Source organism: Aulostomus chinensis, chromosome 9, assembly GCF_037954235.1.
Source record: "Aulostomus chinensis isolate RoL2024-O1b breed Wild chromosome 9, RoL_Achi_v1.0, whole genome shotgun sequence".
Lineage (NCBI taxonomy): Eukaryota > Metazoa > Chordata > Actinopteri > Syngnathiformes > Aulostomidae > Aulostomus > Aulostomus chinensis.
Window position 1 is genome coordinate 25774350 of NC_141328.1, and position 20018 is coordinate 25794367.

Genomic DNA, 20018 nt, shown 5'->3' on the forward strand with positions numbered 1-20018 from the left:
CCCCCCCCCCCAAAAAAAACCAACCACTTTGGAGGTGGTTTCAACTCTCATCAAGGCTGTGTCTTTCGCAGCACTGGATATTGGCCAGCTTAAGTCTGTTCCTGTGACTGGACACAATAAATATAATCTCATCACTTATCAAATAACAGTGTGGACAGAAAACAATCTGACTTGAGACAAATCTGATTTGGGAAAAACCAAATCAGATTTGCCTGCAGTCTGAACAGGACCTCAGGTGGTAGGAGGATTTTTTTGACCCACTACGTAAAGAACAATCGGATGGATTCTGATAAAGATATGGTAATATAGTGATGAGGCCATGTTTATATTCTGTATCCCTGTAGCCTCTAACCAATACGCTCTGAGTGCTTTCTAGTTACTTATGTGTATAATCCATTTTTATATACAGGATTGGGCCAATATTACCAAACGTGCCATTAATTCTGGGGCCTCATCCTCACCTTTCCTCTCTCTTCTCTCCATCCGTTCATCTGATCACACCCGCCTCTTTTCCTCCTCCTCCCCTCTCACACAGAGCAATTGCGTCTCTTCCCAGAGCCGGTCTGTGTTGTAGCAGCAGAGGCTGAGGTCAGCCAAGCGGGGACCCCGTGTCAAAGACTGGTGGAGGACACCGAGAGGGTCGGTGAGGAGGGTGGTGGGAAGTTCAGCAGCTCCAGCACAGCCACGCCCACACTGCTGCGTCGCGTGAACATGCAGGAAGCCGCAACCCATTTGTTGCTGCGTGGGTTGTACTTCTCGATAGAGTTGAGACTTGAGCTTCCATCGTTCCCTCCGACGGCGTACAACCACCCGTCCATAGCCACCAAGTCATGGGTGCTCCTGGGAGGATGCAAGGAAAACCAATTCAGCGTTTTCACTTTGAAACACTCACATCTGGCCTAACAACCATACAGTACACCTGTAAACAACAGGGAGCTGAGACACACCAAAAAAAAAAAATTACGAAAAACTCAGTGCTGTTTTCACCTGTAAATCTGATTTAAATCAAACCAATCTCAACTCAGTCCAATGATGATTAAATACAGCATTTACCATCATTTTTAGACATTTTCAAATCGGCAGCTGTCAAAAGTGAAATTAGGAGTGATAGGTGAGAGGTCAATGCAGTGTGATGTGTTGGGAGTGTAAACTGAGCCTGTCAGCAGTCAGATAATAAAAGAACTCAACACCATGGTTTATTCATGGTGCTGCACAGCCAACTGCTTCCACAGTAGACTGACTCACACACAAGCAGGCAGGCGGGTGACTGAGTGTGTCTCGGGGGCTGGGGAACAAGTGAATTTGCTGACGCATCCACATATCCAGGACTGCCACATTTCCGAATCTCACGCAACTTGTATTGATGCGTTTCTCTGAGTGTGTGCTTGCATGACTGCTCTGACTGCACTCAAAAACAAGCATCATCATCTGAGGACTGCTGCGGTAAAACAGACACGCTTAAGGTTTAAGACGTCCAAATGCAGCAAATCCCCCAGCAGGAGGAGTAAAGAGTTTCCACTGAGCTGAATAATTGTGGCACTGCCAGCCGTTTCTCAGACCAACAACAACCCAGTTTGTTTTCAAAAATGTCTCTTCTACACAATTTTCCTCAGTTAAACCATTCTCCCCATAGCCTCGTTGGCGTATACAGTATGTCACATTCAAGGTCGTTTGTCAGGTGTGATCTCCCTCCCTCCGCTTTCTCCCCCCTGCTCTCGACCCCTCACCATGGTTTAAGCATTTACTCCACTCAAAAAGTTTCATTTGCCTTTCAAGAACTTCACATTAGTTGTCTTCACAAAGAATTTCCCCTCCTGTATTAGTTCTGCTTGACTCCAGAAGCTGCATAACACACCAAGTTTGACTAAAAGTTAAATAATAATGCAATGTGCTTGTGTGGCATAGCAACCTTCATCTAACAGTATAAAACACCACCTACTTATTATGTATTCTAGGACAGATTTTGAGTCTTTGGATTGAAATAATTCCAAATGTTTCTGTTTTGAAGAACATGCTGATTTGGACCGAGATTCTCTGTTCTGTTTGATCTGTGAATTCTGACTGCCAACAAACCTGCGAATGTTCATGGCGGCCACTCCCTCCCAGGTGTTGGTCTTGGGGTTGAAGCGCTCCACCGAGTTGAGGCAGCTGGTCCCGTCATTGCCTCCGGCCACATACAGCATGCCGTCCAGCACAGCGACGCCAGCGCTGCTGCGCCGGCTCAGCATGTTGGCGATGGCTGTCCAAGTGTTGCTCTGTTCATCAAATCGCAAATCACATCCAGATTCGTCCATCTTATATTTTCTTATAGAAAAGTTACTTTGATGATAAATGCAAGAGTTGTAAAAATACCTGGGGATCATATTTTTCTACTGTTGCGAGATGTGAGGAGCTGTCATAACCTCCTACGGCATACAAGCTGCCATCTGGATAGGAAAATGGAGTGAACACTCAGAATGTAAATATTAGCAGATAAATACCAAGGTGGTAACTCCCTCTTGATTGCATGCAACAGATGTAGCAGACGTAAACATTCAGCAGAACAGCAGGTTCATAGTTCCCACCCAGAGTTGCTACCCGAACGTATCTCCTGCGGGTGCTCATGGCAGCGATTGAGGTCCATGTGCTGGTCAGAGGGTCGTAACGCTCTGCACTGCAAGAACACATAGAAGAGGTCTACTTACATAAACTAGACTTGGAAAGTTGGTCCAAAAAAAAAAAACTGCAGCAAGATACAAGACAGTGCTAAATGTAGCTTACAAGTCTGAAAACGTTCACCCTTATCTGCATACCTATTGAGACAGGAAGCTCCATCATAACCTCCAGCAGCATACAGCAGTCCATGCAAGACGGCTACACCCAAACAACTCCGCCGTGTTCCCATGGAAACCTCTGGTTGCCAGGAGTTAGTGATGGGGTCGTATGACTCCACAGTTGCCAGGTCTGAGGTTCCATCATAGCTGAGGAGATGTGGACTAATGAGTCAAAGGTGGTTGATACTGAGGAGGCAGAATGTGATGAGTAACTAAAGCCCATTGTGAATTTGTGAAACATTGCACAAAGGAAAGACTTCTCAGCAGCAGCAGGTCAAAGCAGGTTGTTTTGAATCACCAATCGCTGCAGATTCTACATTTTTTAAAAAGTAGCTTCCTCCTCATAACGGTGCCAATCTCATTCTCAATGCTCGAGGAGGAGACGTGATGGCGCACGAGCATAAGTTCAACAATGACTCCATTCCTTTGCTAATTAATAAGTGAGATCACTATCTTTGCTTTCAGATCAACACTGTTTCCCATCTCTCACCCGCCAACAGCATAGAGCCTGTTCCCGATGGCTGCCACGCCCACCCGGGCCCGCCGAGTGGACATGGACGCCACCATATGCCAGCGGTCCGTCCTGGTATCATAGGCCTCGCAGTCTCCGTGAATAGCAAAGAGGCTGCCACCACCTGGGACACACGGACACACAATCAGAGCAAAATGTTTAGAACTTTTTTTCACAACATGTGAAAAATAAATATATCAAACTTTAAAATACAAAAAATATGAAAAATATGCAGTGGATTGTGCACACAGAGGTTTTTGGCAGATGTGAGCCATAATTTTAGAGGAATTTGAAAAATATTGTGGTTCAAAATTGGCTTTTGTACTGAAACTGATAAACTCGATACATTTGCCTATGTTTTGGTGGCACAAATGAGTCAATTAACTTGAATTGTATTACACATTATACTGTACAAATACACTTTAGATGTCAGGCTGTTGGCTTCACTTGAACATGAACAGTACAATGTTTTCTTACACTGTTTAAACTGAGCTAAGGGATGGATGATATGACATTTGAGGGATAAAAACAATACTGATTTGAATACAAGGGAAGCAGGAAGTGGCATTCACGGTTCATTTCCTTCAGCTCAGTCAGACTGAAACAGATATTTAAAAAAGACATCTTAGACAATATCTAGTTTCCTATAATACTATAAGCATTGCTATCTTGATAAATGACATGAGAGGTTTCATTTATTGACGTGTGGCTAAAATACCCTCATGGGACCTTCAGCCTCACACTGACCGACAGCGAAGAGCACAGGGCTGGCGCCCTCACAGCGTCGTGGGCGTGTTCTGCTGTTGCTGAGGACGCCTCTCTGCTCGGGCATCAGATGGTACTTGAGAGCTTCGATCAGCAGGTCCTTGCACTCTGAGTGGTGACGCACCAGCAGCTCTGTATCCACATTGCTCATCAGGAAGTCTCGCCTCAGCAGTGGCAGCCGCACACACTTCATCAGCTAACAGAGATCAGGAAAACCGAGCATTTAGTCGTGGTGTTATGTTGGATGAAAAATTTCACTGCAATGCGATGCCCAAATGGAAGGTGAGACGAGTCTTACCCACGGTACATGTTGCCTGCGTCCATCTATGTCATGTTTCACCCAGCTCAACACGGCCCGGTACACTTCCTCTTCAGATGGGACATTGAGATTATCACTAGAGATCAAATCCAGGACCTGTATGGAGGACGGAGCACACAACACATGACGAAGCAACAGAGGAAGCTGCCAGACCCAAACGTCAACCACTGAAGTTCATAGTGGAGACTACAGACGGTATTAATTCCTGCCGTACCCGACTCAGTCTGCTAAACTGCTGCCTCTCCTCTTGCCTTCCTCTCTCATCTGACAGGGGTGGGCAGCACTGTCTTTAAAATACGCTTTTAATTAATAGTCAAAACAAATGAAACCAGGTCTTTGCAGGCACCCTGTTAAATTTTGAATATCATACATAATTGCTGGTGCTTGCTTGCATTATAAGAGCTACTGTGTGTGTGTGTGTGTATGTATAGTGGCGCTATGATATATTTGCACGTGTATGAATGTGTGTGAGTGTTTGTGTCAGAGTGAGTGCTGCAGTCAGAGTGCCTAGCTGGCACTGTTCCCAGACCAGGATGAAGCTGGCAGGGTGGGTGGGGCCAGAGCGGACAGTTGCTGCTGCTGCTGCTGCTGCGGCTTGCCTGGTCAGATCAGGGCAACAGTTAGCAGCCTCTGCTAATCCACTGATTAACAGTCCCAAGTAGTATGGCAAAGGGAACCAAGACTGTAGGAATAAAAGAGATTTCGCCTGTCTTAAGGTACTTAAGATGTCTTAAAGCTCCGCACACAGTCATTAGGATGCGATCCTTTGTTGATGATGTCATACATGTGAAGCTACGGGACATGTGCGAAGCCAGCAAGTCACAGTTCTGTCATGCCTTCCCACCTCAAAGAACATGGAGTAAACATGGAGCCCGTGGTCCTTTACAGCAGCCAGTCTGCTGCAGATCTGTGATGGGCACAGGGCTCCAGCAGAAAGGAAAGGTCTATTTTTATTCTGCTTTAGTGCATCTTAACTTTGACTGTTTTCATGAACTGTGCCCACACACTCCCATAGCAGATTCAGTCTCAGGGCTTTGAGGGCCACAGACAGAGAGAGATGGGAGGTGGTTTACTATCACGAAGCACTATCTCTTTGGTGATGCCAGGAATTTTCCTTCAAGAAGTAACACAATCACTTCATCTATTTTGGCAGCTAGTTGTTATTTTTCTTCCCTGCCAGTTACGTGCGTTGTGACCTGAAGAGGCTAAAAGGCAATTTCGCCAATTCACCTGAGAATTTACGCTCAATATGAATCCTCCAACATTTTTTAGGAGAGGAATGTGCAACCCGCTGGGCTCTTAACATGTAGACATCATCTAGCAAAAACATTCGAGTTAACTAAAGATGATGTTCAACCAGTGAGTTTTTTGATAGGTACAGCAGCGCGCTGTCCCAGGGGTTGACTTTAAGTGGTGTTACATCCCTTCAGTCTGAAACTGGATTGCAGACTGTACCGAGTATCATTTGTTCCATCTTCATTTAACCCTGGACAACCACTTTCTTTTTCCAAGATGCCCCACCCAATGCACAGTTGCTGCAACCGCAGCTCCTGCTCCAGCTGGTACGGCGCCTCCTAGCTGAGCCTCCTAGCCTTGCCGACCTCTAGTCTGAGAATCTAACGAACAAACCCTCTAGCGACTGCTGCCTCACTTCATGGTGGATACAGAATTTCATTAAACATGACCCACTTTTCCTGAAATCACGGCTCAATCCAGTGAGGCGAAAGAGAAAACCTTACCGATACCTCAGACAGCTGTGAAAACGTCACTAGCTTTGCCTCGTTAGGGCTTCCAGGACAGAAACCACAACGCTGCTGCACTGATGAATAAGTGATTGTCTGGCTGAGGTGATGAGGCAGATCAAGTATTCCACCATGGCGGCACAGTGGGCTGATACAAGAGTAAGAGACAGGGACTGACACACCAGGCTGAAGAAGAGAAGTCGCCCTAATGGACCCTAACATCGCACGGGCCACATCAAGGTTCGTCTCCATCTTTCTGCTTTCTTGAGCATATTTTTAAGAACTGAGTGGATTAACCAAGTTCACTGTTCTTGCCATGAATTCATTTCAAATAATATTTCATTATTACTTTTACATTTCATTAGTTTTTCCTACCAGGCAAAAATTGTTTCGTTTTTACTATGAAAATGGCTCCAGGAAAGGGGAAGTGGTGTGTTGCTGGGTTGTGCACACGGTTTCTGGAGGCTGTTCTCTTGTGGGTCTCCTATTGAGCATCTTTGGGACGTTCTTGACGGTCAGTTGCATCAGTGGGTTCGTGTCTCTGGGAATATCCATGAACTCCTCACCACTCTTGTGGAGGAATGACACGCCATTCAGCAACCCTGCATATTGTGGATTTCCTGTATCTGCATTATTTGGTTAATTCCTATAACTATACGTTTCTAAAATGCTTATGAATTTGTCTGTTTACTCAAATGTTTTCATTCCAGATTGCAAATGGCGCTACTGTAGTGAGACACTAGCAGCAGTATTGACAGCTTTGTTAGTTTTGCAGCTCAATAAATCTGGGTGTTTTGGAGACCACGGACCCACCGAAGGAAATCGGAGAGACATCAATCACCCCTACCTGCTTCAGTGGCAGCAGCATGAACTCCTCCGTCTTGGACACCTCCACAAAGTGCTGCAGAACATACTTGTGTGCTGACTTGAGCAGGTCACTGCAGGAGTGCGTGTCAGCGAAGCCTCGGATCCCCAGGCAGTTGGAGGGGTCCAGCTGGCTAAGGAGAAACTTACAGCAGGCGTCCCGCACCCCATTGAGCTGCAGCAGGCTCGCGGCAGGGAGCAACGTCTAGGGAAGGAATTACAGGTGGAAATACACCGAGTTGGGAGCACGACTGGGAAAGAAATAAACGGCCTAACTTGATCAAAGCCTATATAATGTCTAGCTTACCTGAACATTGCCTTCCCCGACCACGATCTCTGCTGTGTAGGCGTACTGGACCAGCTGCTCCAAAGCCTGAGGGTCGATATCATGGAGGGTCACGTGGGTCTGTCGACTTTCCGACATCTCGTCTGCATGGCCACACAGAATGACAGCAGTTACAGGTTTTCTGCCGCAAAGAGATGATGTTCTCACCCATCTCTGTTGGTTTGTTTGTAAGCAACTCACACAAAAACTTCCAGGCTGGCTTTAAAAACCTTGGTGAAGGGCTTATTATGGGGATAATTTGGGGGGCAAGCTACTCAGTTAAACATGGTGTTTTGTTTTGTCTTTTCCACCTTTGCATTGGTGGAGGCCTGTGCTCCCAGAACTCCATTCCAGGATTATGCAAGACAACCGGGCCCCTCTTTGGGGGGTGATGGCAGAGGGAGAATCTACTCAATTTTTGGAGCAGATCTGGACATTTTCATTAATTGCCCCGGAAATATTTTAGGAATCTTGGTGGAGATAAAGGGGGGAGGGGAGGATTTTGGGTCACAGTTTCATTTGAAGGTTAGTTTATCGATCAACACACTGAGCTGTAAACAAATACATGAAATGAATAATTCCCATAAATAAACATAGTCCCTAGTGTGATTTGCTGTCAGGAGCCATTGTGTTCAGTGTGTATACTCTTCTTTGCACTCTCAGTGAGGGTGCTGGCACCACACACACACACACACACACACACACACACACACACACACAAATTTTTCCTTGTGAAACCAAAAAAGTGCCGTTGGTAAATGGAACCTTGGGTTGTGTACTGAATGCTTCACTCCCTTGTGCCCTTCTAGTTCTTAGAATTTATAACCAGTAAAACTCAAGCTGATTAATAATTAGTAATTGCCTCCAGCGGACACATGGTAGCTCCTAATGGAAACGGCATCTTCATCAGCACAGCTCTTTTTTTTTTTTTTTTTTAATGTCCACTTAATAGGTTGTTGAGGGTTTTTTTTTTTTGGGACATCATGAATCTCAAGAATGCAGTACATTCTATCCTAACATGGATAGGCCTGCCGAGCTTGTCATGATATTCAAAATTCACCATTAAATTTTCCCTCCCCTGTTAGTTACAAGACACCGACATTGTTCTTTGCAGAGGATCTCTGATGTCGCTGTTAGCCTGATCATGACAGATGAGCAGGCGCTATTCAAATGAGCTAATCAGTGACCGCGGAAGAAGAGACGAGGCCTCGCAGCCTCCCAAAACACATTTTATCAGCACAAAGGTCGAGTGTGGAGAGGAAACCTGACACCCCCCCCCCCACACACACACACACACAAAGAGTCATTGACCACCTGTCCAGGAAGGGGGGGGGGCAGGAAGTGATGATGCTGAAAGGTGGTGTTGTCCACTGCACACGAGCAAAATGATGCAACTTTTGTGTTTGACTCTCCAGGACCGGCAACCTGCTGGCCTTGATGGACTTCAGGAATAAAAGAACAAAGTAAAAACACCCGTTTGGCAATCACATCAGACTGAACTTACTGGTGAACATAGCGTGGAAGTAGGGGCTGCACGATGCCAGCACCACTTTGTGTGCCTTGATTTCTTTGTTGGAGACATGAAGCACGATGTCACACAGCAGCCCGCGCTGTCGCATCCTGTTCATGGACACGAAGGAGTCGTGGTAGTGGCGCTTTGAGTTGTGCGAGATGCTGTGGCCATCGCGGTTGAGCAACTGCATGCCTCCTTCCATCATGGTGCCTGATGTGGCGGGCACGGGCTCTTGCCTGTGCCGCACTCTGGGCAACTGGAGTAGGAAGAAAAACATGTTCATGTAAGATAAAACCAAAGTGATTATAAAAAAAAAATCCTCTGTCATTTGAAAAATCCTCCCTCTCTGAGATGTGAGTTTATCTGCAGGGACTGAGGTGTGAGGATGGGTGTCCTGAGCAATCATTGTTGCACCTGACATGTATGACAGAAGTCTGCCAGCATGACAGAAATCTCAGGACAATCATCAGCAGTAGATGGTTGACTGACCTGATTATTTTGTCATTCAGTGTCAACTCCGTTTAAAATCTCACTGTGACAACATTGAGAGAGTCAAAAGATGGACATTATTCCTTGAACTGGAATCGGGTCGATGCAGGATTTCATCTTCCACCTTTTTAAAATCGTACAGCTATTTCCCTGGATTAGCTGGTGTAATTATGCAAGAGCGAGCTGTGAAACCTCACAACTAAAGGCAGGTGCAGCCTGGAATACACAGGGCGGGAGGAGAAAAGGATGTAGCACGACTTACTGTAGCCTTCTTCTTTCAAGTCTTTGTGCTATTACGTTGCATAACCGTAATCTCATGACACAGCATCTTATAAGTTGTTTGTTGATGAATATTCAGAGTTCACTTGGAGTGTATGAAGTAAACTGGACTGCAACTAAATTAGGTCAAAAACAACGACAACAACAACAAAAAAACAAGGAATAAACAAGCATATGGGCAGAAGCTGACTGGTTTAACTGGAAAAGTGTCTCCAAAATGAGGGCGCAGCAAAACACCGAGAGCCAGTATGATGTGTAATCATCCACACATGGCAGAAAATTCTAATCACTATTCCACAGCATAAAGCAAATATTTAGAGATGTAGTCAAATTATTAGTGTTTCCATTTAAACAAACTGAAAATGTGGAGGAAAAATAGAGCTGGATGGAAACACACCAAGTGTTATTTGTCTGGGCATAGAGCAAAATGTGTTTGTTCCTGCCCTTGAAAACTTACATAACTATCAGAAAATTCTAAGCTAAAGCCTGTGAGACTGTACGTTTATCATGTTGTTACCTCGGTAATGTCACGTCCATCATTGCTCTTGAAGGGTTATTAAATAGATGCTGATGATATAGAAAATAAAATGCAGAGTAGTATACTTTATTCACAGTGATAGTCAAAAGAGAACAGCTCTCCTAGCTAACTAAGTAAGAAGGTTGGTTATGAAGAAAGTCGGGAGGACCAGGATCAAAGTCTAAAAAACAGATATCTTAATTCTAATAAAAAAAAAAAAAAAATCCATCAAATCAAGTTGACTTGGTTGAACATGTTTTTCAAGTCAAATACGGCCATCAGTGAGACGATCACTTCTGTTTCGGAGCTACTGTTACCACAAACACGCCACTGTCCCACAGAGGCTATCTCAAATGTCACACAGCTGTCTGGATGCGGTGACATTTTTGGGTTGACACTTTCCTCAACACAGTGGGGGTGCTCCTGCATGAGAACAATCTGCTCTCATGCCAAATGTAATAACGAGATTATTTTAACGACAGATCATACAGACAGGATGTGCGTGCAGACACTTGTACACTGAAGGATGGGACAGACATGACAACACAGATAAAACTAATAAGAGTGAAGCACGTCTCCTGCTTGCCTCTCATCTCTCACTGTCCTGGTAGCCACAAGCCAACAAGGAGGATCCAGCCCTGCATACTCACCTTTCTATTCCTACATTAACCCCCTTATGTGGTTTAAGGAAACCCCAACCCCCACTCTATTTATTTGCAGCTATTAGCATAAAGCAGCAACACAGAGATTGAATGAGTAATATAAATTTACCGGTGGCTTGGTTGCGGTTATATTTGCAAACCGTGTCTTCCTAGAAATGATGGAGGATAAGTCAGCAGCTGTCGCAGTCAGGTGAGTTCAAAATTGTCACCAGTGTCCGGTTATCAGTCCATAATCGGACTCAAGCCAACGAGATGAAGAAAGCCTCTGTTTGTGCTGTATACGCTTGACGTCAATGTAAAAAAAAAAAAAAAATCCCCAAAAAAACAAAAACTGCACGAACGTTAACATCGCTTTGTTAAGGTGGTATTCATAAAAACCTGAGTAGGAAGAACCTGTTGTTTAAATTTGATTTCCAGGGAAAGAGAGGCACTCATAATACACACAAGATGTTTCTATATTAGCGCAAAACACTAGCATTTGAAGAGGAATAGCGGATATGCCTTGCTTTTTGGGCTTGACGGCACTTACGACCTTAAGTGCCATCTTTGTTTAGGTCAGAGTCCGGAAGTAAGTCTCATTAACATATCCTTGGTCGAGCGAAAGGCGGAGATTCCCTCTAACGCGTCATGATTGGTCAGAGGCAAAACATTGCCCCGCCTAGTTAGCCTTGACAACAAATCATCAGACTTAGTTTTTAATACCGTCTTCATCAAAGCCGAAATTGTGTAATTTATCCATTTGCTATCAACCAAAATAAACGTTTTCCTTGACCGTCCGTGAGGCGGCTCACTGGATTAGCTTAGCCAGGCTACTCACCTCCACCAGCTGTCGTCGGTGTCGATGTGACAGCGAGGATTTCTTCCTGTTTGTAAGCTTGCCCAGTTTTGTGTAGTAGTGTAACGTTTTAGACAAAAATTTAAAAAATAGATTATGATATTCCTCCCCTGGCTCAGCTGCCTGCGTCCTGGCGGCAGCCGACCGTTTAATTCATTTAAATAAGACCTCACGTGTAGCCCATAGACCTGAAGGCAGCATCTTAACGCCGCTTGTTCGCCCTTAATGCAGTTGCCACTTAACTATTTGGGTTGCCGTGCTCGCCTCAAACTATTTTTAACAACAATTTGGTAAATTGTACATTGGCTCTTGTATTAATATTGATGATACTATCAAATGTTTTTTTTTTTTTAATTTCAAAAGGTGGTTTAGTGTGACAAACGTATATTATTTGCGCGTAGCGGTGAATTAGCAACTGGTTTCGCCGTCACACCCGTAGACGCAAAACATAAAACCAACCGCACCGTGGAATTGTGGGTAATTGAGGAGCTCTGGCGTCACATGTTGGAGCAAGCATGGCAGGGAAACAGAAAAGGTAAAGTAACGTGGCTATTTTCTTGAACCATGTACCTATTATTTTGATTTTGAACTCCGAATACGCGAGTAAGAGTAGTTAAGTCAGTCGGTGTAATTTCTAAGGTTACATTTTGACTGTGCAGTAGTGTTTACATCGATCCTGGGCGATCTTCTAATGTAAGTCAGCTAGCTTACTTTACACTCTTGCTAATTGTTTCCATACAGGTTGTCAATAAATTTTAAACTAGTCCGTCGATCCGACACAATTCTAAGCTACAGTTAAGGCGAATTTTGGGATCATTTAGACGCTGTCAAATGAGGATTGAGCTAAACGTATTTCCCAGGTCAGTCTGGATAATCTGTTGAGCTGATGTCTGTCTTGTAGGAAACTCGAGGAACTGAGTGTGGATGAGTTCCTGTTGTCAGGCTTTGACTCAGCAGATGAAGATCAATCTGAAGATGAGACTCCTAAACAGAATGGCCTCAAGAAAAAGAACAAGAAGAAAAACCTGAAGCCCTCGGCTGTACACACGTGAGTCTATCATGCACTGCTCCAATGTTTTGATAAGATCCACCCTCCTTAGGGTAGAGAAGGAGCTGGTATTGATCTTGTTTGCGATGTTTTTCTGTAGAGATGAGAAGACAACAGGTAAGGCCTCGGAGCATAAGGAGCAGCTGTCCAGGTTAAAGAACAAAGATCCGGAGTTCTACAAGTTTCTCCAAGAGAACGACCAAACGCTCCTGAAATTTGATGACACGGATAGCTCTGAGGATGAGGAGGATAAGAAATACCATAGGTTGCCGTCAACGCTGGAGGTAGGCTGATATACCAAGTATGATTTCATGATTATTCCTGCTGCGAAAACTGAGGTCCTCTCTATGTTGCGTGTAGGAGGCCAGTTCTGATGAGGACGATGAGGAGGAGAGTCAGAAAAGATCGAAGAAATCCAAAAAAGGAGTGGACAGTATCAAAGTCACAGAGAAAATGGTTGAGGAGTGGAGGGCGGCAATGAAGCAGGAGCCCACGCCTCGCCTCGTCAGAGAGGTCACCCAGGCCTTCAAGGCTGCTGTCGCCACAACCAAGGGTGAAGGAGGAAGTCAGTGTCGCTACAAGGTGGCCGACAGCTCAGGTGGGAGGCTGGGCGCGAGACACTGACATGTAGATATTTGTGACCATCCAAGAGCCTTGTTCTGAAATGCACTGTGGGGGGGGGTTTGCCTGTGCACATCTGGGGGACGGGTTGATGCAGCTTTGCTGAAATGTGATCGATTTTTGATGCAAAGATATCTGTATTTTATCTTAAAACTGTGGCATCCAAGTTTGTTTTTTTTGTGACTCCTTTTTATGATCTAAAAGAATCGATCAGAGAGAAGTTCACCGTTGATTTAGTGGGCAGTTTGCTGTTGTGGCTTGTTTTGATCGCCTGCTTTCAGGGGTTGGGATGCATTTGCTTTATAAGTGTGTCAATGATGCATTTCCTTTACTGATTCCTTGACTTTTTATACAAGATCCTGAGCAATTAGATTTTAATGCAAATGATGCGTAAAGATGAAATCACAACCTAGAGATTTACTCTTCAGTCATTAGAATCTGGTACTGAATGACGTCTTTCAGTCCTGAGTAGTACTGAAGCAGTTCAGTTGGTGCCAGAAAAGTGTCAGTTTGGTGGTCGGGCCTGGTTGAGTCACACTTTGTATTTGTATTACAGAAGAAATGAGGAGTGTTTGATGATGTACTGAATATTAATTTCCGGTGTCTAAAATTATCACCGCTTTAAAGGATTAATAGCACAACATGGCAACACATTAATACCAACCTCGAAAACAAACTCTCAACAGAAATGATGGTATGTGATGGTGACGGAACCGTTATGAAAAAAAAAAGACCTATTGCGATTACTAATACATGATCGACCAATGGTATCGTGAGTCTGCTTGATGGGTTCTTAAAAGAAATGAACGTGAATTTCAAATTTGTGATTCCCAACTCATGCAAGCTTAACCGGACAGGAAAAAAAAAAGGAAAACAACAAAACTGTGTTGTGTTGTAACAATTTTTTTTTTTTTTTTTTTTGTAAATTGCATAAATTGTGATTTTTGGAAAGATTTACAAAAATAATCAGCTTTAGTAACGTGTGCAGTACTATTCAAAATGATTGCTGGGCTATTTTGTGGCTGTGTCATTTTAATTTCTGCTTGATTAATTCATCAAACACAGTCTCAGTTTTTGACGTGTTGCATCCGTAGGTCTGTAGGGTTTTTGTTGTTGTTTTTTTTTTTGTAGAATCTGCATGAATATTTGTTTCGCTCTTCTGTCTGCAGTCTTCAACGCTTTGGTCCTGTTCTGCATCCGAGACATCTATGTGGCCCTACAGAGGATTCTCAACCTGCAGCCAGACAAAGACCAGAAAAAGTATGTCGATGATCTTAGACACTGCCGGCACCTTTAATGCAGCTGTGGAAAGATGGCTCCCTCGTCACTCTGTGTCCTCTGTTCTGTTTTCAGGCTACTGCTGCCGTCGTCGAGCCCAAAATGGCAGAAGAATCAAATAGACATCAAGATGTATCTCAGTGGAGTCGTTCAGGTAGCTGCGCACCTCTCCTGTGCGTCTGTGCGCTGCTCCCATTAGTAGTTGTTGTGAGGGAGACATTTTTTTATTTGTTCTAAACAAATGGCTTCAGAGACCTGCGCTGTGTCCTGAAAATGCCCCCATAATAATGTGAGTTCCTCCTTTTGTGTTCCCCTACAGCTCTTATCCTGTCTAACTGAGGCCACGGTCATCAGCGCTGTGCTGCGTCACGCCAACCAGCTGGTGCCCTATTACCTTTGTCTGCCTAAACAGTGTCGACACCTGGTGAAGGTACGATACAACTCGCCACTCTACCACGGCCGTAACCTATTCATCTTTGGGATGCAGGTTTGAAGTGATTTTCTCCAAATCCCTGTCACATCGTGTTTTTTAGCAACTGATCAAACAGTGGAGCACAGGGGAGGAAACCGGTCGAGTTCTTGCCTTCCTGGCCCTCAACAAACTCTGCAGGCACAAGCAGGAAATGTATCTTAACCCTGTTCTCAAGGTGAGCAGAGTGATGCAGAGAGAGATGTTATGAAGCAAACTCAGAGGAGGGAGCTCAGTAGCTTGATTGGTTCCATTAATGGAGGGTTGCTGTTTTTTTTTTTTGTCTCCATTCAGCAAATGTACATTTCTTATGTACAAAACTGCAAGTTCACATCTCCCAATGTGCTGCCCATGATCAACTTCATGCAACGGACGCTGACAGAGATGTATGCCCTGGACTCACAGGTCACGTACCAGCACGCCTTCATCTACATCCGACAGCTGGCCATCCATCTCAGGAACGCCATGACCATGAAGAAAAAGGTTGGAGTTTGATGTGATGTGATACTCAAACACTGGAATGCGTCAATTCAAGACAAATTCTACTAACTGGGCATCAAACTGGACAAAAACCCACGTCTTACCGCCGTTAAAACACTGCAGCCATGTTGGGGCTTTTTTTTGTTTTGTTTTTTTGAGGTTCTGCTAACTAGCTAACTAGCTGCAATGCAAGCACAGTTGGAGTCCTGCTGAAAGCTGTTAAAACATTCCTAAAACATATTCACAGACTGTAGCGTTTCATGTGGAGGTGACGATACTGTCAGGAGCACCAGCTCACGGTGACACAATGTGACACGCTGGCGGGAAATGTAAAGGCTCATTACAGGGTGCGATGTGGAAGAAGTCAATTTCTTGCTCCTGGTGTGTAATACTAGGGTAATAGAGTAATTAATCCTGCCTTAATTGTTTGTTTGTTTGTTTCTTGGCACTTAGGAAAGCAGAAACTAGTTGAAGGCCATGTTGACACATTATTATGAAGATAAGGGAAATTTGCTTGCCCACAGTTGCTTATTTACTCTTAAAGTAATTATGGAGATTCAGTAAGAGACTTGTTTCTCTTAGATCTGAACAAAATGATTGCAGTTTTAATGATTTTTTTTTTTTCTTAGTCAAGATTATACAAGTGCGCCTCTGCTGGGATTACATTTACTTAGCGAAATTGTTGGGCATTAAATGTGTGTTGTTTTTTTTCTTTTTCTAAATTGATTCTAATTGTTTATTGATTTCATGCACTGCAAAAAAAAAAAAAAAAAAATAGAGACTCTGTTTTTGGTGTATGAACGTACAGCAGAACAGCCTGATGCTGGATTGTAGGGAACGTCGACGCGCCGCTGATGCATGCTGTGCTCGTGTGTGTTCTCCAGGAGACGTACCAGTCTGTGTATAACTGGCAGTACATCCACTGTCTGTACCTCTGGTGTCGCGTCCTCAGCACTCTGCACCCCAGCGATGTTCTCCAGCCTCTCATCTATCCACTCTGCCAAGTCATTCTTGGCACCATCAAGTAAGCCATTTAATTACCCGCCATTTGTTTTAATGCAGGCGATATCAATTTAAAATTGTATTGGTGTATTTCATGGTTGTTGGGTTGTTGTTTTTTTCTTTTCGTTTTGTTTTGTTCATGGCAATGACATCAATGGTGGTGTGAAAATGGCACCATAAAACGGTTTCATCGCTATATAGTCCTGAGAGCTGTGCGAACACAAATATTGATTTGGAAAAACACATAATACTCACCTTCACCAAGCGAGACCAGCATATGGAAATATGTCTTCATGAGGTCATTTTGGCTTTTTTCGTTCTAAGTTTGTTTTCTGCATCAGTTTCAGATGCAAAAATCTGACTTGGTGTTTACAGGTCTTCAGACTTGCATTCACAAATCAAATTCCAGGGCTGAAGCAACGACCGACCGTCAACACCTTCCTGATTTGGAAATTCATCATTTTAATTCTAATTCATGGCTGAAAACCGTTTTTTAATATTGGTGTTTTTATTATATCCATTCAGTCTTTCCAACATTCCACAGAAGAAGACAAAACAACTTATTAGTGGTTTATGTTTCCCACGAGCCTGCAGACGAACGGATCTGTGAATGAAACGAACCTCCCTGGAGTCTTTCATGGCCTCACAGGTCCATGAAGCCCCTCCTCCCACCAGTGCACACCCCGTTATCGCGAATGCTTTTCTTCATCTACACGAATGTCCAGCTGTGACAGAAGCGTCCACAAAAATAAACCAAAATCAACGTCAAAATAAACCAGCGTTATTAGAGGTGTCTGCAGCGGTGCAGAAAACTGGCAGGTGGGAGAGAAGAAGAAGAAGAAGAAGAAAACCGACGTACAATTACACGTTGAACTTGATGATGCGCGTTGTTTGCTGTACATAAAGCAGCTCTACTGTAAAGACTATAAAAACAATATGACCATTAAAGTTGCTTATCTGTCAGCAATTATTTTATTGGTCATTTATGAAATATGCGGCCTCCAATACACATCTTTGTAACAACTCTTAAATTTAATCGTCCAATGTGTGTGTGTGCATAAGAAATCCCTTAAAACATACTTAGTTGGGATATAAAGCAGTTTTAAATATCTCTTTTAGCATAACCCATCTTCAGTTTCTTAAAAAAGTGCTGTCCAGCTCCATGTCGTATTATTTTTTCATTTTTAAAAATCAGCATAGATGGTTCTGAACCCTTGAATGCTGAATACATCATTTTTAGACTGCATAACTAATGTGTCACCCTTGAGTTTGAACCTGTCCCATCCCTATACACTTTTTCAAACAGCAGGTGGCGCCATTGACTGCTGTTTTTCCCTACACAGGCTGGTGCCCACCTCCAAATACTACCCGCTGAGAATGCACTGCTGCAGAGCCCTCACCCTGCTGTCCAGCAGCACCAACACATTTGTACCCGTTCTTCCTTTCCTCTTGGAGGTAAGAACTTGTAGCCACTACTCACCACGTGCTCTGAATCAGAGTTTCACAGGCCGAAAGGGTCCTGACACCAGTGAATCCACGAAACTAAAAGACCCCAATACATTTTGACCAAACAAGTCAGTTGGTTGTCTTTGTCACAAACGGAAACAATGAAGAGTTTGATGTGACAAAACGTTCCATTGTCGGTTGACTGTGGAAAAACAGCAGCAGTGTATGAAGTACATTTTGGTCTCAACGGTTGCAACTGAAGGGGCTCTGGAGGAAACGCATCGGAGGGTTGGACTGTGTGTGTGTGTGTGTGTGTGTGTGTGTGGTCACAGGTCACCAACTGACTCTGGGTCAAGTGTTGAGTATCTGACGATGTGGTCTGCCTTCTATGTGCAGTTGTGTGCACGTGCGTGCTGTGGTTTGGCGAAGAGATGAGTGATTGTGACAGCAACTAGCTTGGCTCCCTGGGAGTGGTCAGTGTGTGTGTGTGTGTGTGTGTGTGTGTGCGCGCGCGCGCTTGTGCGCACATACTGCACTTTGAACGATGAAGGCATGGTTGTGGTTTACACTCTGGTCCTAACACGCTGTGCAAACCACATCCTCTCTGCCTATGGCCCACCTCTTTCTCCCTGCACCCACACTCTGAGCCCCCTCCCCCTTTCCCTAACCCCCAACAGCAAGCCGTGTTTATTTGTGACGCACGATATTTCCTGTCTTTTTTTCTCCTTTACGGTTCTCCTTGTTAAAGGCAGGCTGAGGTACACAGCTACTGTTTTAATTAGAGCAGCAGAGGCAGCCCCTTCCTCCTGTGTGTGTGTGTGTGTGTGTGTGTGTGTGTGTGTTCTTGCATCTCCAATGGGGGGGGTGATTTGGAGCTTCCTGCTTCTGGAGCCGTGTTTGTGTGCATGCATCAGGGTTGGCCCATGCCGTCCCACTTCCCCCTGGTTCCCCCGCAGACCGCCACCACATCCTATGTTTGTACAGAGAGCACCGACCAACTGCGCAGCTCTGCATCGCACACTGAGCACATTAACGACCACACAGGCACACAAAAACGCGCATGCACAGCAACACGCATTGGTACAGGGAGACAGAAATAGTTTGATACACAAATGCAAGAAAGAAATTCACTTGTACCCTGTGGGCAGATGTGAAAGCTAAAGAGATAAATAGCCCACACACTTGCACAGATGAGGATACAAGTGTGTCATCACTGTAGCATGATGTAAAATCAACTGAGTAGAAGCGTAACTGTCAAAATTGAAGGTCTAATATGAACACAGAGCTGGTAGCCTGGGAAATGACTGACTGGAGAAAGTTATTCACAAATGAGGCAGCTAAAGTTTGTTGCTCCGTAGCTGTGGTTTTGGAGGAGAGCTAGCAGGAACGTCTCAGAGACACACATTGTTCCCATTTAGACTGCCGTGTTAACAGTGTTGCAGTGTTCAGGCATCCACGAGTGCACACACGCATTACATAACGTGGCTGCCACCTCCCACTGTCGTCATCAGATAAGTAAATAAAATTAGTTTAGTAGAATACTCAGCAGCTTTTTGTCCACACTTGGTGAAGGCAGAGGGTTCAGTGTTTGGTGCGCCATAGCCGGGGTTGAAGACCAGGGAGGGGTGACCACCGCCCCCTGCCTTTGCTACACGTAGACAGACAAAAGTAAAAGTTTCTGTCTTCCCCGCCGCTCCTTGAAATAGAATGGATTGTGTTTATGTAGCGCCTTTCCATGTTTTCAGTACCGAGGTCTGCCTACAATGTTGTCTCCATCATACACACACACACACACACACACACATGCAAGGTGCCAAATTACTCCAGGAGCAATTTATTGCTCAAGTCCACTTCAACAGCTCACTAACAAGCAGCAGAAAGAGTCGGGGACTTCAAAGGTCAAGGAGGTGGCAGCAATGAGATGAAAATGATGGCACACGATTTCCAATCTGCAACATTTCCTCAAAACAAAACAATACACGCATTTATTTTGTCCAAATATCTGCACGTAATGAGAGGGCGGCATTTATCCTGGAGTGA

The 20018-nt window shown here is 44.4% G+C and overlaps 2 protein-coding genes across 4 annotated transcripts in view; one reads left to right on the plus strand and one right to left on the minus strand.

Moving 5' to 3' along the window:
• On the minus strand, nucleotides 1-11840 carry klhl17 (kelch-like family member 17). Of its 2 annotated transcripts, none has more exons than XM_086214580.1 (12): nucleotides 11617-11840; nucleotides 8844-9108; nucleotides 7322-7443; nucleotides 6998-7219; nucleotides 4388-4504; nucleotides 4072-4285; nucleotides 3304-3448; nucleotides 2793-2960; nucleotides 2565-2653; nucleotides 2353-2426; nucleotides 2074-2255; nucleotides 1-840 (listed from the first exon to the last, which is right to left on the minus strand). In XM_086214580.1, the coding sequence occupies exons 2-12, from the start codon at nucleotides 9055-9057 to the stop codon at nucleotides 612-614; spliced, it is 1776 nt and encodes a 591-aa protein (XP_086070706.1). In that variant the 5' UTR covers nucleotides 9058-9108; nucleotides 11617-11840; the 3' UTR covers nucleotides 1-611. The 2 variants fall into 2 exon arrangements, with proteins under 2 accessions (XP_086070706.1, XP_086070705.1); XM_086214579.1 differs by lacking the exon at nucleotides 11617-11840 and adding an exon at nucleotides 10909-11102.
• Nucleotides 11440-20018, plus strand: part of noc2l (NOC2-like nucleolar associated transcriptional repressor) — a 19637-nt gene continuing 11058 nt past the window's right edge. Inside the window, exons 1-11 of one of the 2 annotated variants that reach the window (XM_086214577.1) lie at nucleotides 11440-12169; nucleotides 12536-12682; nucleotides 12783-12966; nucleotides 13043-13280; nucleotides 14473-14563; nucleotides 14657-14735; nucleotides 14901-15011; nucleotides 15115-15228; nucleotides 15345-15533; nucleotides 16415-16554; nucleotides 17876-17987. In XM_086214577.1, coding sequence (XP_086070703.1) covers nucleotides 12150-12169; nucleotides 12536-12682; nucleotides 12783-12966; nucleotides 13043-13280; nucleotides 14473-14563; nucleotides 14657-14735; nucleotides 14901-15011; nucleotides 15115-15228; nucleotides 15345-15533; nucleotides 16415-16554; nucleotides 17876-17987 — 1425 coding nt within the window. In that variant the 5' untranslated portion in view covers nucleotides 11440-12149. Of the gene's footprint in view, nucleotides 12170-12209; nucleotides 12328-12535; nucleotides 12683-12782; nucleotides 12967-13042; nucleotides 13281-14472; nucleotides 14564-14656; nucleotides 14736-14900; nucleotides 15012-15114; nucleotides 15229-15344; nucleotides 15534-16414; nucleotides 16555-17875; nucleotides 17988-20018 lie in introns of those variants that run through there. The other variant, XM_086214578.1, reaches the window with a different exon arrangement.

Bases quoted from the DNA above. Each gene is read 5' to 3' on its own strand.
- klhl17 (XM_086214580.1), bottom strand. From the start codon at position 9,057: ATGATGGAAGGAGGCATGCAGTTGCTCAACCGCGATGGCCACAGCATC. The intron at 4,286-4,387 runs GTAAGACTCGTC...GATCTCTGTTAG, and splicing joins GCAGGCAACATGTACCGTGG to CTGATGAAGTGTGTGCGGCT. The intron at 2,427-2,564 runs GTGGGAACTATG...TTTCCTATCCAG, and splicing joins CGTTCGGGTAGCAACTCTGG to ATGGCAGCTTGTATGCCGTA.